General features: G+C 43.8%; 3 protein-coding genes across 7 annotated transcripts; 2 read left to right on the top strand and 1 right to left on the bottom strand.

Annotated features, from left to right (window-relative positions):
- Positions 1 to 27: 27 nt before the first annotated feature.
- LOC120827372 (tryptase) lies at positions 28 to 3,086 on the bottom strand. 2 transcript variants are annotated; one of them, XM_078084423.1, is made up of 5 exons: positions 2,872 to 3,086; positions 2,173 to 2,356; positions 1,179 to 1,426; positions 797 to 921; positions 28 to 326 (listed from the first exon to the last, which is right to left on the bottom strand). In XM_078084423.1, the coding sequence occupies exons 1-5, from the start codon at positions 2,921 to 2,923 to the stop codon at positions 153 to 155; spliced, it is 783 nt and encodes a 260-aa protein (XP_077940549.1). In that variant the 5' UTR covers positions 2,924 to 3,086; the 3' UTR covers positions 28 to 152. The 2 variants fall into 2 exon arrangements, with proteins under 2 accessions (XP_077940549.1, XP_077940550.1); XM_078084424.1 differs by having other exon boundaries at positions 1,179 to 1,428; positions 2,184 to 2,356; positions 2,872 to 3,029.
- Positions 3,087 to 3,973: 887 nt separating this feature from the next.
- On the top strand, positions 3,974 to 13,361 carry cln3 (CLN3 lysosomal/endosomal transmembrane protein, battenin). 2 transcript variants are annotated; one of them, XM_040190207.2, is made up of 15 exons: positions 3,974 to 4,299; positions 4,398 to 4,437; positions 4,965 to 5,061; positions 5,156 to 5,239; positions 5,755 to 5,834; positions 6,740 to 6,825; positions 7,637 to 7,709; positions 8,770 to 8,913; positions 9,076 to 9,215; positions 10,084 to 10,139; positions 10,215 to 10,283; positions 10,368 to 10,423; positions 10,522 to 10,615; positions 11,209 to 11,349; positions 11,503 to 13,361. In XM_040190207.2, the coding sequence occupies exons 1-15, from the start codon at positions 4,245 to 4,247 to the stop codon at positions 11,617 to 11,619; spliced, it is 1,332 nt and encodes a 443-aa protein (XP_040046141.2). In that variant the 5' UTR covers positions 3,974 to 4,244; the 3' UTR covers positions 11,620 to 13,361. The 2 variants fall into 2 exon arrangements, with proteins under 2 accessions (XP_040046141.2, XP_040046142.2); XM_040190208.2 differs by having other exon boundaries at positions 4,033 to 4,299; positions 10,087 to 10,139.
- Positions 13,362 to 13,825: 464 nt separating this feature from the next.
- Positions 13,826 to 19,799, top strand: LOC120827371 (serine/threonine-protein phosphatase 4 catalytic subunit B). 3 transcript variants are annotated; one of them, XM_078084418.1, is made up of 9 exons: positions 13,826 to 14,078; positions 14,723 to 15,000; positions 15,405 to 15,456; positions 15,540 to 15,590; positions 17,558 to 17,659; positions 17,771 to 17,944; positions 18,070 to 18,196; positions 18,393 to 18,582; positions 18,815 to 19,799. In XM_078084418.1, the coding sequence occupies exons 2-9, from the start codon at positions 14,891 to 14,893 to the stop codon at positions 18,942 to 18,944; spliced, it is 936 nt and encodes a 311-aa protein (XP_077940544.1). In that variant the 5' UTR covers positions 13,826 to 14,078; positions 14,723 to 14,890; the 3' UTR covers positions 18,945 to 19,799. The 3 variants fall into 3 exon arrangements, with proteins under 3 accessions (XP_077940544.1, XP_040046143.2, XP_077940545.1); XM_040190209.2 differs by having other exon boundaries at positions 13,839 to 14,078; positions 14,731 to 15,000; XM_078084419.1 differs by having other exon boundaries at positions 13,901 to 14,011; positions 14,731 to 15,000.
- The last annotated feature ends 941 nt before the right edge of the window (positions 19,800 to 20,740 follow it).

Raw genomic sequence — 20,740 nt, 5'->3', positions numbered from 1 at the left:
ATAATTCTCCAGCGTCACACTGCAAGGAATGATTCAAAGCTTTAATGCAAAGGCGACGAAACCAGAGAGCATGTAACTAATAAAGGGACAACGGGGGCTGAGAGTGCAACTCAGGGGAGAGGCGTCAAAGAGTGAAGCGGCGTCTTGGAGGTTTACATCTCTGTCTCCGTATCCTGGTGGATGTAGGCATTGATCCACGAGCGGTACTCGTACACTCGGGTGTAGACGCCAGGGAGGCCATTGGGATCACAGCTGCCGGATCTCATGATGCCCACCTGCACCAAGGTATTGTCTTCCTTACACACCAGCGGGCCGCCATAATCCCCCTTTGGAAACACACACACAATGTAAATCTTGTTCTGGATTATCATTAACAGCTTGCCATCCACTTGGCTTTACGCTACGCAATATGCTATTCGCTTGAATGCGTACTTTAATTGTGATCATTATCCAGGGTCTGTGGACGCGTGTATAACTTAAAATGTAGAATTCAAGTGCTTCGGTGTCGAGAGTTTTGAAACTAAATCCATCAACAAGGCTGTAAATTCACACATTGTTTTTAGCTTCAGCTCTTTAGGTGAGAGCAACGCTACAACAATGTACAAATATTCCATAATGTAAATGTGACCAACAGAAGAATAAGCAGCGATGCACTTAAAGTATCAAAGTAAAAGCACTGCAGTAACTCATTTACTCTCACACATGCATATTAGATGGTCATTGCTGACTCCTCAGTGGCTAATAGCGAAGTCTCCCCATTCACACGCTGAAATCTGCCAAAGGGAGTAGGACTCACGTCGCAGGCGTAGTCCTCCGCACACAGCATATTGGAACCCAGCCCCGGGCGCTTGTCCTTGCAATCCTTTTTAGAGATGATGGAAATCTTCCGCTGCTGAAGTTTCTGTGGTTTCTTCAGTGGAGCTGCGTAGACAAACGCACATAGTGAGAAAAGACGAGGCGATAGTTTATGCTCTCAAAGACACTGAAGACAGACCTGCGTTTAGGTTTTTCCATCTTAAGGACTTGATGAACCAAGTGCCTCCTGTTGCTTAATGATTGCCTACCATGTTATTTTGCTACACATAGAGAATCATTTTTCTATGTGTAATAGTTCTATTTAGCCATAACGGCCCGGAGGGCCCTCAGTGTTCTCATACGTCTTTGTGTGCAGAACTTACTTCCTTTCCTAACGTCTCCCCAGCCCATGATCCAGCACAGAGAAGATGCTCCGAAGTTGTCTTTGGTGGGCAGACTTATCACCCCGACCTTGGGGTTCATCTTGATCGGGTCCTTTGTGTGGAACAGAGCCAGGTCGGCCTCGTCGTGGATTTGGGGGTTCCGGTCTATGCCGAAGAATTCAGCTTCGTTTTCCAGGTCTATTAAGCCCACACTAAGCATGGTCTTCCTCAGGACTGGTGCAGATTTTCTGGACACACACACGTCAGGAACTATTACACACACTGGTATTCTAACTTCTTTTTTGTCTTCTTTTGTTTAATGATAAAAGTTCCTTCTTCATTAAACCATAGTTACCTTTCTACTTTTCCATGATTTAAAGCAACTGGACTTGTCTGTTTGCTATAGAGGACAAACAGTTCCACATGACATGATTCTATACGCTGTGTGATACTGCAACTGCTGGAGTCATAAACGATATGCCGACGTAACTCCGCTCTGCATCTGCCAAACTGCTTGTTCCTCCGTCACTGAGAGCAAAACTCTCGACTAGATCACGACTCTTTGCTGTCCTGCTGCTAAATACCTCTTCAGACTCTACCTCGACTAAAAACACTTAACAAATTGTAGCACTTGTTGTTGTACTTATAATGGTTCTATAGCAAGTTGTGAATCGGCTTACTTGATGAAATTGCACTTTCTTGTTTCTTGTTCTTCTGAGTTTGTATCCTTATGGTTGAAATGCACTTATTCAAAGTTGCTTTGGATAAAAGAGCGTCAGCTATATGACATGTAATGTAATAATATGATTATAAGGAAAACAATGTTAATAGTGCATTAAGGACCTGGGTGTCTAAGAAAGTTTTTCTAACTTGTTTTTTATATATGAATATTCACTGAGCTTTGAGTTGTTTTGTGTGTCAGTCATTTATGACACTAAAGTCATGATGTAATTATGATCTTCCATTTCAATAACAAAATATGCACAGTCATTACTTTTCATTCCTTTTCCAGCAGCTCGCAGCACTCATCACCCAGTTCCTGGACATGATGGTGGCGCCGCAGCCCCACTTCTCATTGTCCTTATTCATGAACTTCAAGTAGGCCATCCATGTCCACTTGTTTGGCTCAGCATCCTTCCCATCCACGATGGAGCTCCTCACCTGGGCTCCGAGCAACTCTAAAAAAACAATTATGTCACATGATGTGATGACCACATGAGACACAAAACAAATTAAACATCTCACTAAATATTCAGATTAATGTTTATCTCTCCAAAAAATGGAAGAGCAGAAGTTACAAAAAAACCCATACTAGTTGTACAGGGGTTATGTGACGGTGAGTAGTAACGACTTGAGCTTGTTTGTTGCACCTTCAATACGGATGACACAAACAAGATCCAACGCACAAATAGTGAGTTCTATTAATCAGCAGGTTGAAACCATGCTTGCATATGATTATGTCATACTGTCTCATATCTGCCCAATAGCTTGTCTCCCTGTCTCCGTTTCTCCAAGTGAAGAAAAGAAGGAAGAAAATGGGCAAAACACAGCACGGTTAAGGAGAGGCAATTTAAAATTTGCAATAAAGCCACAATAAAAATACATGTTGAGTTGAGAAAAAAATAAAAAGCACAATTTTGATGCCTTGGCTCACTCAGAAAATAAACCCAGACAGAAGAATTCGGTCTCTCACCTCCAGCGTTGTGGAGCAGCACCAGCACAGAGAGAAGCGCCCAGAAGGTCATGGCTGCGGAGTGAAGCCGTGTCTCCGCAGACTGCACCTTTTATGAAGCGCTTATCAGCGTAATCCGCCCCAATCTTCTCCTCTCAGACCACAAGTGGAAAAGTACTTTTACTTCAGTACTGTGATGTAAGATACCAAAAGTTTGCCCGGGTATTTCCACACCACTTCGGAGAGAAATATTATACTTTTAACATGAAAAGCATGGCTGAGTTTTATAAATGGATATGGTTATACATCAAGATCATAATTTCTTCTCTTAAAATATTATCCACTTTAAACTTTAAACAACACAGAAAAGAAGAAGTCTCTTTTTTTTGTTTTGTTTTTACAGATTTTAAAGCCCCAAAGTCTTTTTACACTGAACAGTTGGGTCACTTTAATGCATTAATGCAAAAGTAACGCAAAAGTATTTTAAGTAAAAATACTTTATGTATTGATCATCTGTCCTCACCCTAAAGATGATACAGGAATATCATTATTATTGCATTCATACATATTGTGTCTACATAATGATCAGACAAGTCCTGAATGTTGTTGCCTAACAGATCATTCAATCTCCCCATTTGAACACTCAATGTGCTAAATTTTTTGAAATAGATCAATATAAATATGACAACATGTCAAGTTCGCATTATTTTTGTGACACTGATTTAAACTTTAAACGTTAGAATCGTTAGAAAAGAATATGAAAACAATTACATCTCCTCACAAGAAGCATTCGTAATAATGAACGTGGTTTCCTACAAGAAAATTTAAAATACATCCTTAAAGTGGGTAATAAAGGATTCATTAAGACTTCAATTATTTTTGTGGGTTTACCTCCTAAACTCATTTATATATATACTGTATATATCATAAGTTTTTTTTTTGATAAATGTTATATATATGTATTTATTGAATTCTAGAATTCAAGTTGAACACTTGAATTCTCTCTCTATATATATATATATATATATATATATATATATATATATATATATATATATATATATAGTATATATCATAAGTCGTTTTTTTCTTGATAAATATTTAATTAAACGTAAACGCACCCGGCCAACGTGAATAGCGTCACCGTGTGGGAACGTTTAAGGGTTTGTTTTGTTTCCCCGAGAATTTATTTTTATGTAACACCGCGTCTCGGTGCGACGTATTGTTGTTAAGTTTACACTGACGAAGTTCACAATGTCCGCCACTTCCGGGCAGTCTCCGTCCGGCGCGTAGCAACCACGGCGGAGAATCGTGCTCCGTGCCCGGCGCACCTGAAGTAGCCTCAGCCGTTAGCCTGCTAGCGGTGACGCAGAGCGGCTGGTTGCCCCGTGGCCATGGAGCGCGAGGAGCCCCCCCGCGAGGAGCCCGCTCCCCGGGCCGACAGCAGCGGTGGGTCCGCGTCTCGGTTCCCCTCGATCCGTGTCAAATTATACATCACGTGACCCGCGGCGAGAGCCGCTAAACGCGTGCTTGTGTGTGCGTTGCAGGTGCTGCTGCCGCACAATGGCGCAACTGGAGTGGATTTTGGTGAGTGTCCATTTGTTAATAATTAAGCGGGACGTTTATTTTCGAACTAAACCGAAGTTTGCTCGCACTTCTCCTCCCAGCTACGGCTGCTGTGGACGTGTGGCGGATGAAGCTGGTGAACCAGTGACTCATTGCGTCCACTGTCAAGCAAAGTTTGACTTCACTGAACATTAAAAGAAGTGTTCCCCGAAGTACTTCGGGTCATTTTGGCGATCGCCGTGTCAAAGAAAGACACCGTAATGAGGACAGAAAGGACATATGTGGCAAACAAGCAGTTATTGCAATTGGATGAAAGTGATGTTTGCAGGAGATCCGATCAAGAAGCTTCAGTATGAAAATGTAACGGTGCAATTCCCATTACACTTAGTACAATAAATATTGGAGCAGGGCATCATATTGCAATTGTCTTCATTTATTCTGTAATCTAAATTACTTTTTAATGTGAAAAATAATCTTGTGAATCACTGATGCATTTACATCTTTGTTGCTAAGAAGGCCAGTGAGTGTGTGTCTGATTTCCCTCTCAGGCTCCTTGGATTGTGTAACAACTTTGCCTACGTGGTAATGCTGAGCGCCGCTCACGACATCCTCAACAAGCAAGAGTCCAGAAACACCCCGGATCCCGTGAGAAGCACACGTGTCTATTGCAGCGACCCTCGATATAAGTGAAAACTATGATTTGCTCTTTACCCTTTTCCTTCCTTTTGTATGTATTTAGACTTCAGCAACGTTGGCTGTGGAATTCCAAGGAGGAAACCGTAGCAACAGCAGCCGCTACGACTGCAACCCCGTCTCCACGGCGGTAAATGAGCATTCAGCACACAACGGGGAACCAACTTAACCAGCCTGTGTGTCTACAAGGAACTGCTAGCGTCTCAGCAGAGAGTCAGCAGTAATGTACACAGAGACTGTCCTTCATCCAAACCAAACAAGATACTTTACATTTCAGTGCCACGTATTTGCTGATGAGAGATGATGAGACTTCATATTAGATGCACCTCTCAGAATGACCCAGTACAGTTCAAAAGCAGACTTTAAACCAAACTCAACAAATCGATGCTGTATATATTTCACTACCCGTTTTCTCACACAGTAAACCGGTAGTGAAACTAAAGTGACAAACTTGAAATGGAAGATATTTGCTGCTGCCAGTGCAGCAGAGGGGGTCAAGTGTTGCTTGAATGTATAAAATAAGGGATTGTGACACAACCTAAATATTATTTTCCCCCAGCGTTTGTTAATCTGCATGTTGTGTTTGAGTTGATAGCGTTAGACGACCTGAATGCTGAGTGAGCGCTCTGATGCTTCTCTCCTCAGGCTGTGCTGTTAGCCGACATCCTCCCAACGCTCGCCATCAAGTTGTCAGCTCCCTTTGTGATCCACAAACTGCCTTATGGGTAAGAAAATGTCCCCCGTTATCGCCGGTTGGGGAGACATTTGAAGCATCAAGCAGCCGTTGCGTCATTTTGTGTCCACAGAAACATTTTGTCACTTCTAGTGCCTCATGTTGCTTTTTCTTTTTTTTGGAACATTCTTAAAAAAAAAAGAAGTAAACAGTGTGTTCTGTTTATTTTGCTCTTGATAGACTAATCATTGCATCATTGGTTAGTCGAATAATATGTTCCTAATGACCTCCGTCAATGACGATAACTGCACCGACGGTCGTACTTTTCAACTTTGAGACCTCACGAACTGGGAAGATTTCAAAAGAAGATAAATCCGGTTCTAAATCCTTGTTTCATGAACATAGAGTGAAATGAGTTCACCGAGGGGACTTTAGATATCTTTTTGTTTCACTCCATTAATGAGCGAATACCATCAGCAATCGGAGAGGAAACTCTTTCAGACAGGACAGCGGTAATAACACGTTGTAGTAAAATGCCGTTCGTTTTCAACACTACAGGGTGAAAATAATGTAACTACGTGTAAACCTACTGAAGCCTGTCCAGTTAATGATAAAAGACCAGGCTTAAATGTGCGCTGGCAAATGGATCTGTATCTACTGGTAACCTTTGGTAAAATGCACCAAGTAGTAAAATGAAAACCAAAATGTTTATTTGGGATGTTTCTGTTCCACTAGTCTGAAAGAAGGAAAAACATACATATTTTTCCAAATCTCAAAAGCTACCAGGGTATGATAACTTTCATCGTTTTTGTCAAACAATGTTAACTTCATGCATTCATTTATTCGTTCGTTCTTCCACGTCGCTGCGATATCACTCCAACGAAGCGTGTTTGTAGAGTGAATAAATCCAATAGACTCTTGTGTTGTAACGTACTTTTTAAATTCCTGCTTCTCCAGTTTCCGAGTGTTGTTCTGCGCCTTCATGGCCGCAGGCAGCTTCCTCCTCGTGTCCTTCTCCTCGGCCGTGTGGATGAGCATTCTGGGTAAAGCTTTTTTATTTTATTTTTTAAATCGTATTATTTTTATCTGTTATTGGTGGTGGAACTGTGATGAAAGATACGATGCAGATTAAAACACGCTCACTGTTACTTCCTGCCATCTTATCTGAACGGCTTCCGCTGCATTTACTGAGTTCTGATACCGTTTTAGTCTTCACGTGACCTTCTGCTGGACATTTTTTAATCGGCATACTAAGACTGATCAGTGAGCTGATTGTTTATGTGTTTACATGTTTACAAAACGCCATCCATTTTAAAGCCTGCAGCAAATGAATCTAAAGCTGGTTAATTACTGGTATAAAACCCTCTGTAGATGTTTTCGTAGTGCACGTACTACTGTGTGTGTGTGTGTGTACGTGGAGGAGCTCAATGCCAGATAGCAACACACGCCAACCGCTGCCAACCGTCTGCACGGAATCGCTGTACAAGCAGTTCTAACTGGGCTTCTAGACCAGCAAAGGGTCTGTGGCGCCCTGGAGCCCTTTTATTTTTACTTTTCCAACCTGGGAGCAACAAAAGACCCTGGAATTGTCACGGTGGAAAATGAGTACAGGAGGACCCCAAGGCCCCTATTCAGGACCCCTGTTGCTCCGAACCCTCTTGCACCGCGTGTGCAAAAATATCAGTGACGATGTTCAGAATCTGAGGTCAGCAATTGTGTGTGCTATTCTACTTCTATTAACTATGAGCCGTTCCAATCAAATGAAAGTGTCAGTCAGCACTCCTGTCTAAAGCCGAACGCACACGTGGTTCTTCTTCTCTCGCTGATGACGATCTCGGCCTCTGTGTCTCCCAGGTGTGATCTTTGCGAGCGTCGGCGCTGGCCTGGGCGAGCTGACCTTCCTCTCTCTCACCGTGTACTTCAGCAGGTAAACACTTTGTCGCACAGCGCTCCCTCATTGAGGGAGGAGGCGTGTTTAATGGTGTAAAAACGTCTGTTGATATAAATAGTATTTAAGACAATCAAAAATAAGGCTGGCTTCATTACATTGTCAGTAATAACCAAAGGTGTTTGCAATTCATTTTTATATATATATATATATATATATACATATATATATATATATATATATACCTCCTCACCGGCCACTTCAGCAAATACACGTTGCCAGTAGAAGGTTTGCCATACCTTTTTGCACACTTTCAACAACGTATTGGAAACATTTTTGTCCATATTGACACGATGGCATCACGCAGTTGCTGCAGATTTGTCGGCCCAAGATTGAATTGAGATGTGGTGACTGGAGGCCGTCGGAGTACAGTGAACACTGTACACTGAGCTTTGTGACACGGTGCGTTATCGGACGATGTACACTGTGATCATAAAAGGATGGACAACAACACTCCAGTAGGCTACAGCGTTTAAACAATGTGGCATTTTAAAAAAATGGTACTAAAGTGTGCCAAGACAATATCCCCGACTCACCTGAACCACTGATACAAGGCAGGATGGAGCCATGCTTCGTGTTGGGTTTGGGTTTGGCCACATTCTGACCCAACCATCTGAATGTTGCAGCTGAAATCGAGACTCCTCACAGCAGGAAACGTTATTCTGCATTGCTTGGTTGTAACGAGTGCTCAATTTGTGTTATCAGCAATGGACTGGTTGTACCTATTAAAGTGGCCAGTGAGTCCATGTATGTATATACGTACGTACACAGAATCGTTCTGGTGCTATGTGATGCGTTTGCAACCTTTCAGAATGACATCAACATTCACCGTTATGTAATACTTTTACTAAAAGTATGGCTCAGTAAATGAAAATGAGAATAAATACTTTAAGATTGAATGTTGCTTAGATTCCTCTACTTTGCCCATGGGTGTAGATTTGTGATGTCCCAAACATCCCAGGTGGTGATGCGCTGAACAGTTTCCTTTAAGGTCCTCAATTTTTGAATTGTGAGATGTTTTGCCCCCCCTCCTCCGCAGGGATGTACTGGGAGGTTGGGGCTCCGGCACTGGCGGCGCCGGTGTGGGTGGAGCCCTCCTCTACTCGGGCCTCACCCAGGCGGGCCTGTCGCCCCAGGTCACGCTTCTCAGCATGCTGGTGGTGCCGGTCGTCATGTGTCTGAGGTGAGTGAGACCGGAGGACGGTCGGACACAAAAATATTGTCCCTTATTGCCGCATCGTATGTCCTGATCCGTGTGTGTCATGTGAATTGTGTGGCCGCACCGTCATCAACATTCAATTCAACACTTTTTATTAAATGTCTTTTTATTTCTCTCCACTACCAGCTATTTCTTCCTGCTGGATCTCCCCCCTTCATTACCTCAGTGGAGATGCGCGGAGACGGAGTACAGGGCGGTGGGCTCCGAGGACAGACGGGCGCTGATGGACGGATCGGAGGAAGAGGAGCAGGAGAAGTCAACGCCAGGTACGTGGGCTAAAAACCCCGACGCACGCTCCAATTCACTGATAAAGGACGAGTGGACTTTTAGAAGCAATCCTCTGTGAACTGTGGTGAGTTTTATCTTCTGACACACTTGAGGGTTTGAGGATCAGATACACGTCGGCGCTATCGGCTCCGTGTACCGCAGAAAACTGATACCATCACTTTGTGAGAAGACCGATGGCTTTAACACACTTAGTTATAAAGCTTTCTAAAAGAGTGAAAACATTCTTATGAGTCATAAGTTGGCTGCTGGGGCTCCAGTATCACAGCACCGCCATCCGCTCAACCATATTTCTTTATCTTTAATATATCGCAATCGTTGACGTTAGAATAATTCTGATCTATTTCTCTCTCTCTCTCACACACACACACACACACACACACACACACACACACACACACACACACACACACACACACACACACAGAGTCAGTGTTCAGCACAAAAGGTCAACATTTATTGCTAAAATCCACTAGATGTTTAGATATTTGGGAAAACCTTCAACGCGGCCGTGTGCGTAACGTTAACCGTGTTTCACTAGCTAGCAGGCCTCGGCTTACTCCGCCACACGTCTGTAATCCACACCGCTCGGTTCTGAGCGGAGCACAAAGACTTGTTTGTACCGAGGCGTTTAAACTCTCCGCGCCTACAAAATGAACTGTTTATGCAAACAAGACTGAACCAGAACTCCACGACAGCAGATTATCTGTAAAGTCGTATCATATTTTCATGGACCAAACCAGAAGAATTCCATGCGTTTGGTAAACTAAGGTTTAATGTCCGGTAAACGGGACTGTGTGTGTGTGTGTGTGTGTGTGTGTGTGTGTGACCCTCTCCCCTTCAATGCAGCAGAGGTGATGACGGCCGGACCGCTGACCTTCACAGAGAAGCTTTGTGTCGTCAAAGTAAGTTCAGCTCAAACGCTGCTCCCTGTTGGTCGGAGGTATTTGCCGCTGACTTGTCTTGCTTCCTGTGATCAGGGCCTGCTGTGGTTCGTGTTGCCTCTTGGACTGGTCTACTTCGCAGAGTACTTCATCAACCAGGGCCTGGTAGGGGGACCCCATCCACCCCACTGCATGTTGTCAGAGATACAGGAGGTGCCGTGATATTGAGCCTGTTTCCTTTTTCGCCAGATGGAGCTCCTGTACTTCCCCAAACTGTTCCTGTCCCACGCGCAGCAGTATCGCTGGTCCGTTACTTGGAACAACTTCATTGTAACCGGTTCAGGGGCGTAGACTTCAGAGTGGCTGATTGATGGTGTGTGTGCGCGCGTGTGTGTGTGCGCAGGTACCAGACGCTGTACCAGGTCGGTGTGCTGGTGTCTCGGTCGTCTCTGTGCTGTGTGAAGATCAGGAATCTGTGGACTCTCTCTCTGCTTCAGGTCAGAAACAAAGCACCGAGAGATGTTTGCATGAAGCACAAGAGCCCAACTGGGTTACAATCTCCTCCAAAATATTTGCAAATTGTTGACTGGCAACATTAAGCTGATGATTCTTTATTGTCCACGTGTGGCAATAACCCTGGTCCAGGTTAAGTGTTGTTAAAGGCGTTCTAAAATCTCGTGGACTATTAAGCTTCTATAACACGTCATCTTTCAGACTACCGGAGAGAAAAAAAATCCCAAATACACATTATGGTGTTTATTTTATTAGTTCTTCCAAATTCACAAAAAGTTACAATTAGCTAATGGCTCATTTGTTATTTGCTGTTATTTGTTATATCACCATATCAAGTATGGTCTGCTGCTATCGATTATCAAAGGCGGTTCAACATAGGCTGCCCTCGCCTGGGCCTTATTGGCGTCTCCCCCCCCCCACCCTCCCCACTCATTTGGCTAGAAATAGCCAAACGACGATCTCAAAAATGAGCTTGAAGTTATTTTCTACAACGTCACTTTTAACGGTTGAACTTGTGCGCGCTGACCTACTGTACGTCGATCACCATGCTCTCCGTTCCCGCCTCGCCCTCCCGCAGGTGGTGAACGCTGTGCTGCTGCTGTTGGCTGTGCGCTTCCAGTTCCTGCCCAGTGCCTGGGTGGTGTTCGCCATCGTCCTCTACGAGGGCCTGCTGGGCGGAGCGGCGTATGTCAACACCTTCTACTTCATCAGCAAAGAGGTCCGGTCCCACACCCCTGCACCCACTCACTGTTCCTACACACCTGGACGAGGGGAAGAGAGGAAAAAAGACGCTCCCCGCTTCCTTCTCGTTCCCCGCTGAATATACGTGTGTGTGTCTTCATCCTGGTGTGTGGTCTTTTTGTCCCTGCAGACCGGAGACAGACACAGGGAGTTCGCCATGGCCGCTGCCAGCGTCGGGGACAGTCTGGGCATCGCCGCGGCCGGACTCGCCGCTTTCCCCGTCCACAGATACTTCTGCTCCCTGTGACCCCAGCAGGGGACGCGACGTCTTCTGTTTACATGAGGAAACCTTTTCCTGCAATATGACGAGTTTTCAACGGTAAAAGTGTCCTTAAGATTTTGCAGGTTGTTCAGAGAAACGGAGCGTTGATTTGTTTTACGGTGTTTCTGAATAATGGAACAGAATGAAGCTTTTTATTTATTTATTTTTTAAATAACAACAAATGTTTCTAGATCATATAGTTTGAGGACACAACTTGTACTAATCTTCTTTTTGATTTGATTGTTGTATTACTGACCTCGCTTGTTATTATTTACCTTTAACACTGAGTGTTTACCACTCGCTGCCTTCACACAAAGGTGCACTCTGCTACACAGCAACCCTTCACGTCACATCTGATCTCTGTTATGCTGTTATTACATTTCGATGTCTGCTCACAAACAAAGAGAACTCACTGTCGTCGCCCCGTCACATTCATTTTTGGCTAAACAGTGGACATCAAGGTTTCCTCTCCCGACAGACGACTCGCAGGTTAGAAGATGAAAAGGTTCATAGTGTCTCGGGTTATTGCTGACCTACATGCGTTTATTATTTAGTTTACTGGAGATAAGAAACGTTGTTTATGTGGATTAGCATTTCATATCTTATTAAGTGTAACACTGTGGGAGGCAGGACGACACCTCGAGCTGCATTAATGTACATGAATGTCAGCAAGGAGGACGTATTTCAGGGTATGCCTGTCAGCATTGATAGTTTTTTGGTGATTTTTATTTTATTTCTCACCCCGGTGGTTGGATTGCAATGAATCACAAGCACCCTGAAAATGGTATCGTTGTTTTCCCTCTTTATTATTTAATCCATCGAGTGACTGCCTGAAAAACCCTGCTCTTATTTTCTTTAGAATTTCCGCTCCTCCCTTCGCCCTGCCCATAATACAACCCAACGCACACACAAAGCAAGAAATGTAAATGTGCCTGAATTTAAAAAAAAGGAAATAAAATATGAATATTCACATATTTTTTGTAGTCACGGATGCTGTAACACAACTTGACGTATGTGTCGGCTGGACGCCTTCGATGTGGAATAATAAGTGAAACCAGGGGAAATGTGACGTTCATGGGAGGCCTCCACATTGATGAAGTGTTTGGCCTGAATGTGAGTCCTTAATGTAGAAGTGTTCTCTGAGATTCCTCAGCTGCACTTCCTGCGTCATGATTTCAAAGTAAAACTTGCTTAGATAGCAGCTGTAGACCAAAAGTGTTTTACGTTTTTGCAGTCCCGTATCATATCCAACTAAAGATTTATGATTTTGATAATTATATTTTCAGGAGTAGACAAATTCACTGATGCGTGTAAACATTCCAGAGCCGCTGAGCACTAACCTCACGTTTGGCTTCATGGAGTTGATTTATGGGAAGAGAATTTAATTTCCACGGAACTCTATTAACTTATTAATACTCCCCCAAAACATTTTTGCACGAGTTTTGCTCACAAGAATCTTTGTTTTCTCAATAAATTTAGTGTAAAACATTGTTGGTAACTTTGTACTTTGTCCACCTACACAACCTGTTTTCTCTTAGACGTGTGCACATTCCTGCTGACATTTAACCTACTTTCATTTTGTATTCTGCTACTACTGTTGAACCACTTGCATTATGTTTTCAAGCCTGTGCTTTTTTAGCTAGTTAGATGTTGAATCAAAGGTTTTAAAATGGGTGATTATCATATATTTTGTAAAATGCAAAACATAAATAAATTTACAATTGAAAGATTTTTTTTTCTGTTCATATGAAATAACACAGCATGATAATGTTGGTCCAGCTGTTCGCTCTCATAGCTGCTTTCCACCTTTGGATTATTGTACCAGAGGTTTCATTCAAAGACCTTTCTCTCCCAACGGATTGTCATTAGAACTGCAACTAACAACTATTGTCATTGACTATTCATTTGTATCACAGAGGCAGATCCTCACAAACTGCTGACAATATTTTGTCGACTGATGTCTTAAGTTTGCATTAAATTATACTAATTGAGATACATTTGAGCAATGATGTGGTTGTGCAACTACAAATACCCTTTAAAGATCTGCTTTAGAAATGCTTATTTTTTTACTTTGATTTTAGTACTCTGCCATGAATAATCATTTCTGTCTGATATTTTTAGCCACAACAAAAGGTAGATTTCTTTTAAATAAAATCGCATCCATTTCGTCCCATATATGATACTGATGAATCCAGTATCCAAGTAGTTCACGGAGAGGCTTCCTGATGTCTTCATTTATCCTCCGTGTCATTGAACTGTGAACAGACTCCTCCGCCCGCGCGCCCCACACCGGAAGTTACAGTCGTGCGTTTTCATGAGCTCGGCAGGAGTGGGCCGGCAAAGACGACAGTTACCGGGAGGGAGCGAAGAGGAGCCGGTGGGTCGATTCCCTGGGAGGAACCGTGTAGATGTTTGAGTAACGTTCAGCCACCATACACGCTACAGTACGTGCGCCTACTCTGGATTCCTCCGATTAGCGGCGTTGTGTGTTCCGTAGTGATATGTGTTGCTAGCGTTAGCTAGCCTGCCACATTAGCCGAGAAGCGCTAGCCAGTGTTGATGCTTTGGTGCCCCGACAGCCGTGCTTAGCTAGCTAACATACAACGTTTTGGCAACTATGCTAAATGTAACTGTTGCGCTTAATGTGTGCCTTTTCCCTGGCAGCAGTTCGTAGATATTATCTTTAACCATTGGGGCACATTACTAATTATAATTAGATACGTTATCAAAAGAGCAGTCGCTGACGGCTTTAGCAGCTATTCAAGCTAGCGTGCTAACGGTTAGCTGGTAATTTAGCTACGCCCATAGGCCTCACATTGCTGAACGAAAAACGCCAGTTTCCTCTCACCCATTGTTCAGTCGGATTTATAGTGACGTCCGATGAACTAATAACGCGACGCTAATCTCCTTGGTTAGGATAAAGTAACCGTGTCGTTTAGTCAACGACTGAAGCTCGAGTTAACAGCTGGTGAGGTTAGCTAACGTTAGCTATACCCGCTCCTCCGCTAAAGTAAATTCAGTTGCGTTGTTTTTTCTATCTTTCGAATTAGCCGTTGAATTGTTTCCCGTATCTTATGCCCCTTTTCAGCTTCTTAGTCTGAAATACCCAGCAAGAGGCGTATAAAGGACCCTGCCCATTTCCGAGGAAGGAGTGTGTTGTGGCTGGGGACGACAGAGAGAGAGCCGGGTTCCTGCGCTGCCCCCCCGGCCCGTGACCAGAGGACTGTGTGACCGTAGTGTGTGAGCAGCTCTCCCTATGTGTGTCACAATGGGGGACATCAGTGATCTGGACCGACAGATAGAGCAGCTCAGACGCTGTGAGCTCATCAAAGAAAACGAAGTCAAAGCACTGTGTGCCAAAGCCAGGTAACGTGTTAGCAGTGTCTCCTCTGGCCCCTTTGTCTCCAACTGGCATCACCTAACGTGCAATACATTAAGCTGTGTCCTTTGGCAGACTACATATGACTTGTATTCAGTATTTACCACATACTCATTTTAAGGGGACGTTCAATGAATGGAAAATGTGATGGCACTCGAGTCGTGCTCCTTGTTGTAACAACTGAATGAAACCACAACGAAAACCCCAATATTTACTTTTTTGTTTTCCCCCAAAACCTGTATGATAGTAACTCCAAAAATCTGCTTGGAATTGGTGGGTATTATGACACCCTGTATGACGCAGCTTGGGCTCTTGTTTTTCTGAGATGTTTATTTTTTCCACTATACAACAAGTTACAAACAGGAAGTTGACATATCTTGTTTACTTTCAGAGAGATTTTGGTAGAAGAAAGCAATGTTCAGAGAGTAGACTCCCCTGTCACGGTAAGTAATGCTTTCCTTTGGCCCTTTTTTGCTTAAAAGTTGATTAAATGTCGTAACGTTTCTCCTGTTTGATGTTCCCTCAGGTGTGTGGTGATATACACGGCCAGTTCTATGACTTGAAAGAGCTTTTCAGAGTAAGTCTTTTTTTTCTTCTTCTTCTTTTTTTACACACGCATCCACACTATGAGGGTATAAATGACACAAAAATACAAATAATTCCCCTGTGAGTATTACTTATTAAAACCATTCATACTGGTGGAGATAATGACAATTGCTACGCTCTTCCTGGGCTGGGTGGTGTACCGTTTAAACCGGTTTCAACCGGCCCTAACAACTGGTGCAGCAAATTGAATTATTCACCGCTGAGTGTTGGAGCTACTTGTCTTATGTTTGTTGAGATGGAGTCATGGTTATAACGACAATCAATAAAACCACAACAAACACTCTTTAACAGAGTAAAACACCAGGAGAGTTTGACACATGAACAATTTGTAACACTAGTAATTGTACATGCCAAAGTGCATGCTGGGTACAGCTCGCCCGCTACCACAAGAAGAAACTCCTTTGCTACATGGAAACACTGAATAGAGCAGTGCAGGAGGAACAACGAGAGACCAACGATGCACCAACACAACTTGTGCCCTAGAGAGGAGCTGTGTGCTGTTTGGAGGGGTTTTGAAACGTCACGGAAAACAATTTATTGCAAAGTTTGTCTGTGATAAGGAGCTGAACAAGTAGGGACTTAGGACCCAGCGGAATGTTGGTGAAACAAACAAGTGACAGAACGGAAGAGAAGCCGAACAAACAACTGGGTTCCTTTTGACCTTCAGCGATATGAAAAGAATGTCTTTGTTTTGCTTAGGTTGACTAAGTTAATTTGAGTTCCATCTGGCTAACAGTTATGCATTGTATATGTCCAGGGCTTTTATTGTGAAAGTTGAGAAGGAAAGAGTGGTCCTCTTGGCCGTTTAGCCTTTCAGTTTGCCATTTTGTTTTGTACTGAGGAGCCTCCCAGTCATTGTACAGTAGGGGGTTTATTGTGTAGTTTCTGCCGGCGGGCGGTATGGGCGAGAATTCATCTTTTGTGGCGATATGCAGGTTTATCACGGTAATTCTTTTTTTGTTGAGTAAACCCAATTCAATTATTTGACGCCAAAAAGGACTGCCAGCCACCTGAACATAAGACAATGTCAGCTTGTTGGCTGTTGTGGCTGCTAGTGTTGCCCTCAGAGACGATACCAGCGCCTGGACCGACTTTGCAATAAAATGACTCCTGACTCCAAACGGCCTCTTGGGCACAAGTTGTGTTGGTGCATCTCTTGGCTCGTTGTTTCTTCTGTATTGCTCTTTTGCTTTCTTTTTTTTTAATGTAGCGATGGAGTTTCTTCTTGTTGTGATAGTGGGTGAGCTGTACCCAGTATTCAGACTGGTGGTGTAATGACTCCATCTCCATACACATAAGACGAGTAGCACCGCCCTCGGCGATGAGCAGTGAGCAATACATTAATGGCCTGCTGAAGAGCGACAACAGTCATTGCTATGCACTGGTAGGACAGTGTATTTTTTTTTTTGAGCTGTTGACATTGTCCAGCCTCTCTGCTGAGTCAGTCATGGTTTCATGGCGCTTGAGGAGCGTGGAATTTAATGTTTTTACAGAATCTTTTTAAAGTAATTTAAAGTTAACTGTTTAACTTGGGCCAATATGTGAGTTAAGACATGTAGAATGTTTTTTTGCTAATTCTGATGTGTTTTTGGACTCTAGAAAAGACTCATCTGATAATTGTGGCCGCTTTTATAGTTTGTAATTTTATAGTAGTTTGGTTATTGCATCTGGAAAAAATACTTCAAGCGGGTTTTTGGGGGTTCATTTAGTCGGATAAGTTATCGCTGCAGTTAATTTAAGGCCTTTTTAAATACTTCAGTGGGATTGTTCCGGAAGCAGGGGGTTTTCTTAATGGGGTTTTTGAGAATGTCCCCGTCTGATTCTGAGGCGAGGTGCCGATACTTGGTGTTCCTGGCAAAGTGGTGCCGGGTCGAGCTCGATACACCTGCTAAAATGGTGGTGGCACTGACATTGACCCATTTACTTACCCATTTACAGGTGGGTGGCGACGTCCCAGAGACCAATTACCTCTTCATGGGCGACTTTGTGGACAGAGGCTTCTACAGTGTGGAGACGTTCCTACTTCTGCTGGCTCTCAAGGTACATTCGATGGGATGTTTTTAATTTTTTTCTCTCAAACTTGTTTTTCAGAACATGTTTTTGACGAACCAAGCCTCCCCCTCCCCATGTGCTCCTCTTTTGTCTACACAGGTGCGCTACCCGGACAGGATAACCTTGATTCGGGGAAACCACGAGTCCCGGCAAATCACCCAGGTCTACGGCTTCTACGACGAGTGCCTCCGCAAGTACGGCTCGGTCACCGTCTGGAGGTACTGCACGGAGATATTCGACTACCTGTCCCTCTCCGCCATCATCGACGGCAAGGTGAGCAAACCTCTCCTTTTGGATGATTGTATGACTCTGATCGGATCGCTGGTCGGGTGAGCGCTCGGCTTTTTCACGTGAGCTCCCTCGTGCTCTGTTGACGTGGTCCCCTCTTTGTTTCTCAGATCTTCTGCGTGCACGGCGGCTTGTCTCCCTCCATTCAGACACTGGACCAAATCCGCACCATTGACAGGAAACAGGAAGTTCCCCATGACGGCCCCATGTGTGACCTGCTGTGGTCGGATCCTGAGGGTATGCCCATCAATGGCGGCCGATTGGATCCTAGTGCTCCCATCACTTAGCACACAGACATGACAGTTTATATTCAGTTAGAATACAGACTTCAGTCAACCCGATCGCACAACAGAAGTTCCGTTGAAAAGACCAACTGCATAATGGCGTCTTTTGTAGAAGCCGATCTTTAACTGTCTGCTCTTCTCCCCCTCAGACACTACTGGCTGGGGGGTCAGTCCCAGAGGCGCCGGCTACTTGTTCGGGAGTGACGTGGTGGCGCAGTTTAACGCCGCCAACGACATCCACATGATCTGTCGAGCGCATCAGCTAGTCATGGAGGGCTACAAGTGGCACTTCAACGAGACGGTGCTCACCGTGTGGTCAGCGCCCAATTACTGCTACAGGTATGTCGCCATGGCAACACCCACATCCTCCCTTTTTGAGCCAGCTAAGTGTCAACACTACCAGGGACAGTGGAGTACTTAAGTGCCACAATCACTGCTTTGAAGATGCCATCAGACATTCAGCAATGCCTCCTGCCGTGTGTCACTGTGTTAATCAACTCAATGCCACTGGAGGGGGAAGGCCTAGTCCTAACCTGTCCTCCACGTCTGTCTCTTTCTCCGGACAAATCAGGTGCGGGAATGTGGCGGCCATCTTGGAGCTGGACGAGCATCTACAGCGGGAGTTCATCATATTCGAGGCGGCGCCACAGGAAACCAGAGGCATCCCCTCCAAGAAGCCAGTAGCCGACTACTTCCTGTGAGATCTCCATGAGCGGACAGCCTCCATCAGTCCTCTCAGTACCATTTCCCACCAGCAGCCCTCCTCCATCATCCTGTCAGACTGAACTCAGAGCAGTTGGACAAATACAAATTCGCCGAACGACCTCCCTCTCCTCCTCCCCCTTTGAAGGTTGGGAGAGCTGGATTTTTGCGGCGCTGCCATTGGGGCTGACTGAGCGGTCACTGTGAAGGGTGAAGGGGCGAGGTGGACACTGGGCCTCATGACTGTTGTCACTTCTCCATTGTTTCCTTTCTCCCTTCAGCTTCCTCTTTCCGCCCGCTGTAGATGCTCTTCCTCGACCTGACCTGCACCACTCTTGTATTTTTTTTTTTTTTCTTCAACATCGAACATTGATGTTTAGTTTTTAGAAGTATCTTGAAAGAGTTTTTTTCTCTTTGTTTTTAATTATTTTCAGATGTAGGTCGTTGAAACAATTGTATAATTTCCAGGGGAAACGTTTGCTGATTTTCAACCGGCCTCTGCGTGACGCCGTGCGCAGATGAGCGGTGATGACACAGCTGGTTGAAAACTGGAGAAAGCGTCCCTGAAGGAATTCCTTCCATGCATACATTTTCTTTTGATTTTTCTTTTTTTTTTTGTATAATTGTCGCTTCCAGGATTAAATGCTCTTATGTTTCTGTTTAACAGTTACGTTGATCACTATTTAACTCACCCAGTGCTGCTGCCGCTCAGCGCTGTCTCTACTACCAGAAGTGGGATGAGCAGCCGACGGGAGTCACTGTATTATTCACAGTTTTCTCTTAATTCCTTTTAATCTACAAATCACTGTAGGTCTGTCAATTTTGATATTGTGAAAATAAAGTTTTTGTATCAATGCTTGCATTTTTTTTCTAATTGGCTAAATGTGTATACAATGACAATGACTACGTACTGGTGGTGTAACCCTCTCGCCCCTTTATCTCAGTTCAACAGCAGATGAATTGGACAGCTGAAGACTGAACTCGTGAACTGTTTATTATTTTGAGTATTTTAAATACAAAATCACTCATCTAGTATTTTTTTTAACGATTTTATATCGGTCTTCAAATACAAAATTACAAAACACTCAAGTAATAGAAATATTTAAAATATAAGAAACCCTGCCCATCTCTGCTTGAGGGTAATTCCATTGAAGGCTTTATTTATCATAGACTTTATTGCCCCGTGCATCGCCACTGCTGCTTTTCTTCGTGGACACATTTGTCCTGTATTTTCCTCCACCACTTTGTTCCCCTCGACCGGCAAACCGACGTTTGTGGAGATCTCCCTCCATGAATCGGAGGCCATCCGTGCGTCCTTATAGTCCGCCAATGACTGCTTATAGAAGTGGTCATATTTACGCAATTCTTCCAACGAAAGTTCTGATCCGTTCTCTTGTAAACATTCTTCGTTTTAATAATGGCGATATTGTGCTATGAAACTGGAAATGTGAGACTCCGTAAAGGATGTAGTTAGCAGACTTACCAGACTTCCACACTTACCCACTAACCAGGTGACCTCAATTAATCTCCTGAGGGTTCAAAGGGATTGTGATTTGGCCTTAGACTGTCATCCAGCAACAGACGTGTCCGTTCTTATACGCAAATGTAATGTAAAACGGCATTATGAAATAAGTCTCTGGAAATGAAAAACGGCATTATGAAATAAGACTCTGGAAATGAAAAGTGGCATTATGAAATAAAAGACTGGAAATGAAAAGTGGCATTATGAAATAAAAGTACCATGAAATAATTAAATGTATTTAATATTTATGTATTTATTACCTCATTTATTTAT

The sequence above is a fragment of the Gasterosteus aculeatus genome, chromosome 11 (assembly GCF_964276395.1).
Source record: "Gasterosteus aculeatus chromosome 11, fGasAcu3.hap1.1, whole genome shotgun sequence".
Classification (NCBI taxonomy): Eukaryota; Metazoa; Chordata; class Actinopteri; order Perciformes; family Gasterosteidae; genus Gasterosteus; species Gasterosteus aculeatus.
This window is presented reverse-complemented; position numbering and strand designations above follow the sequence as displayed.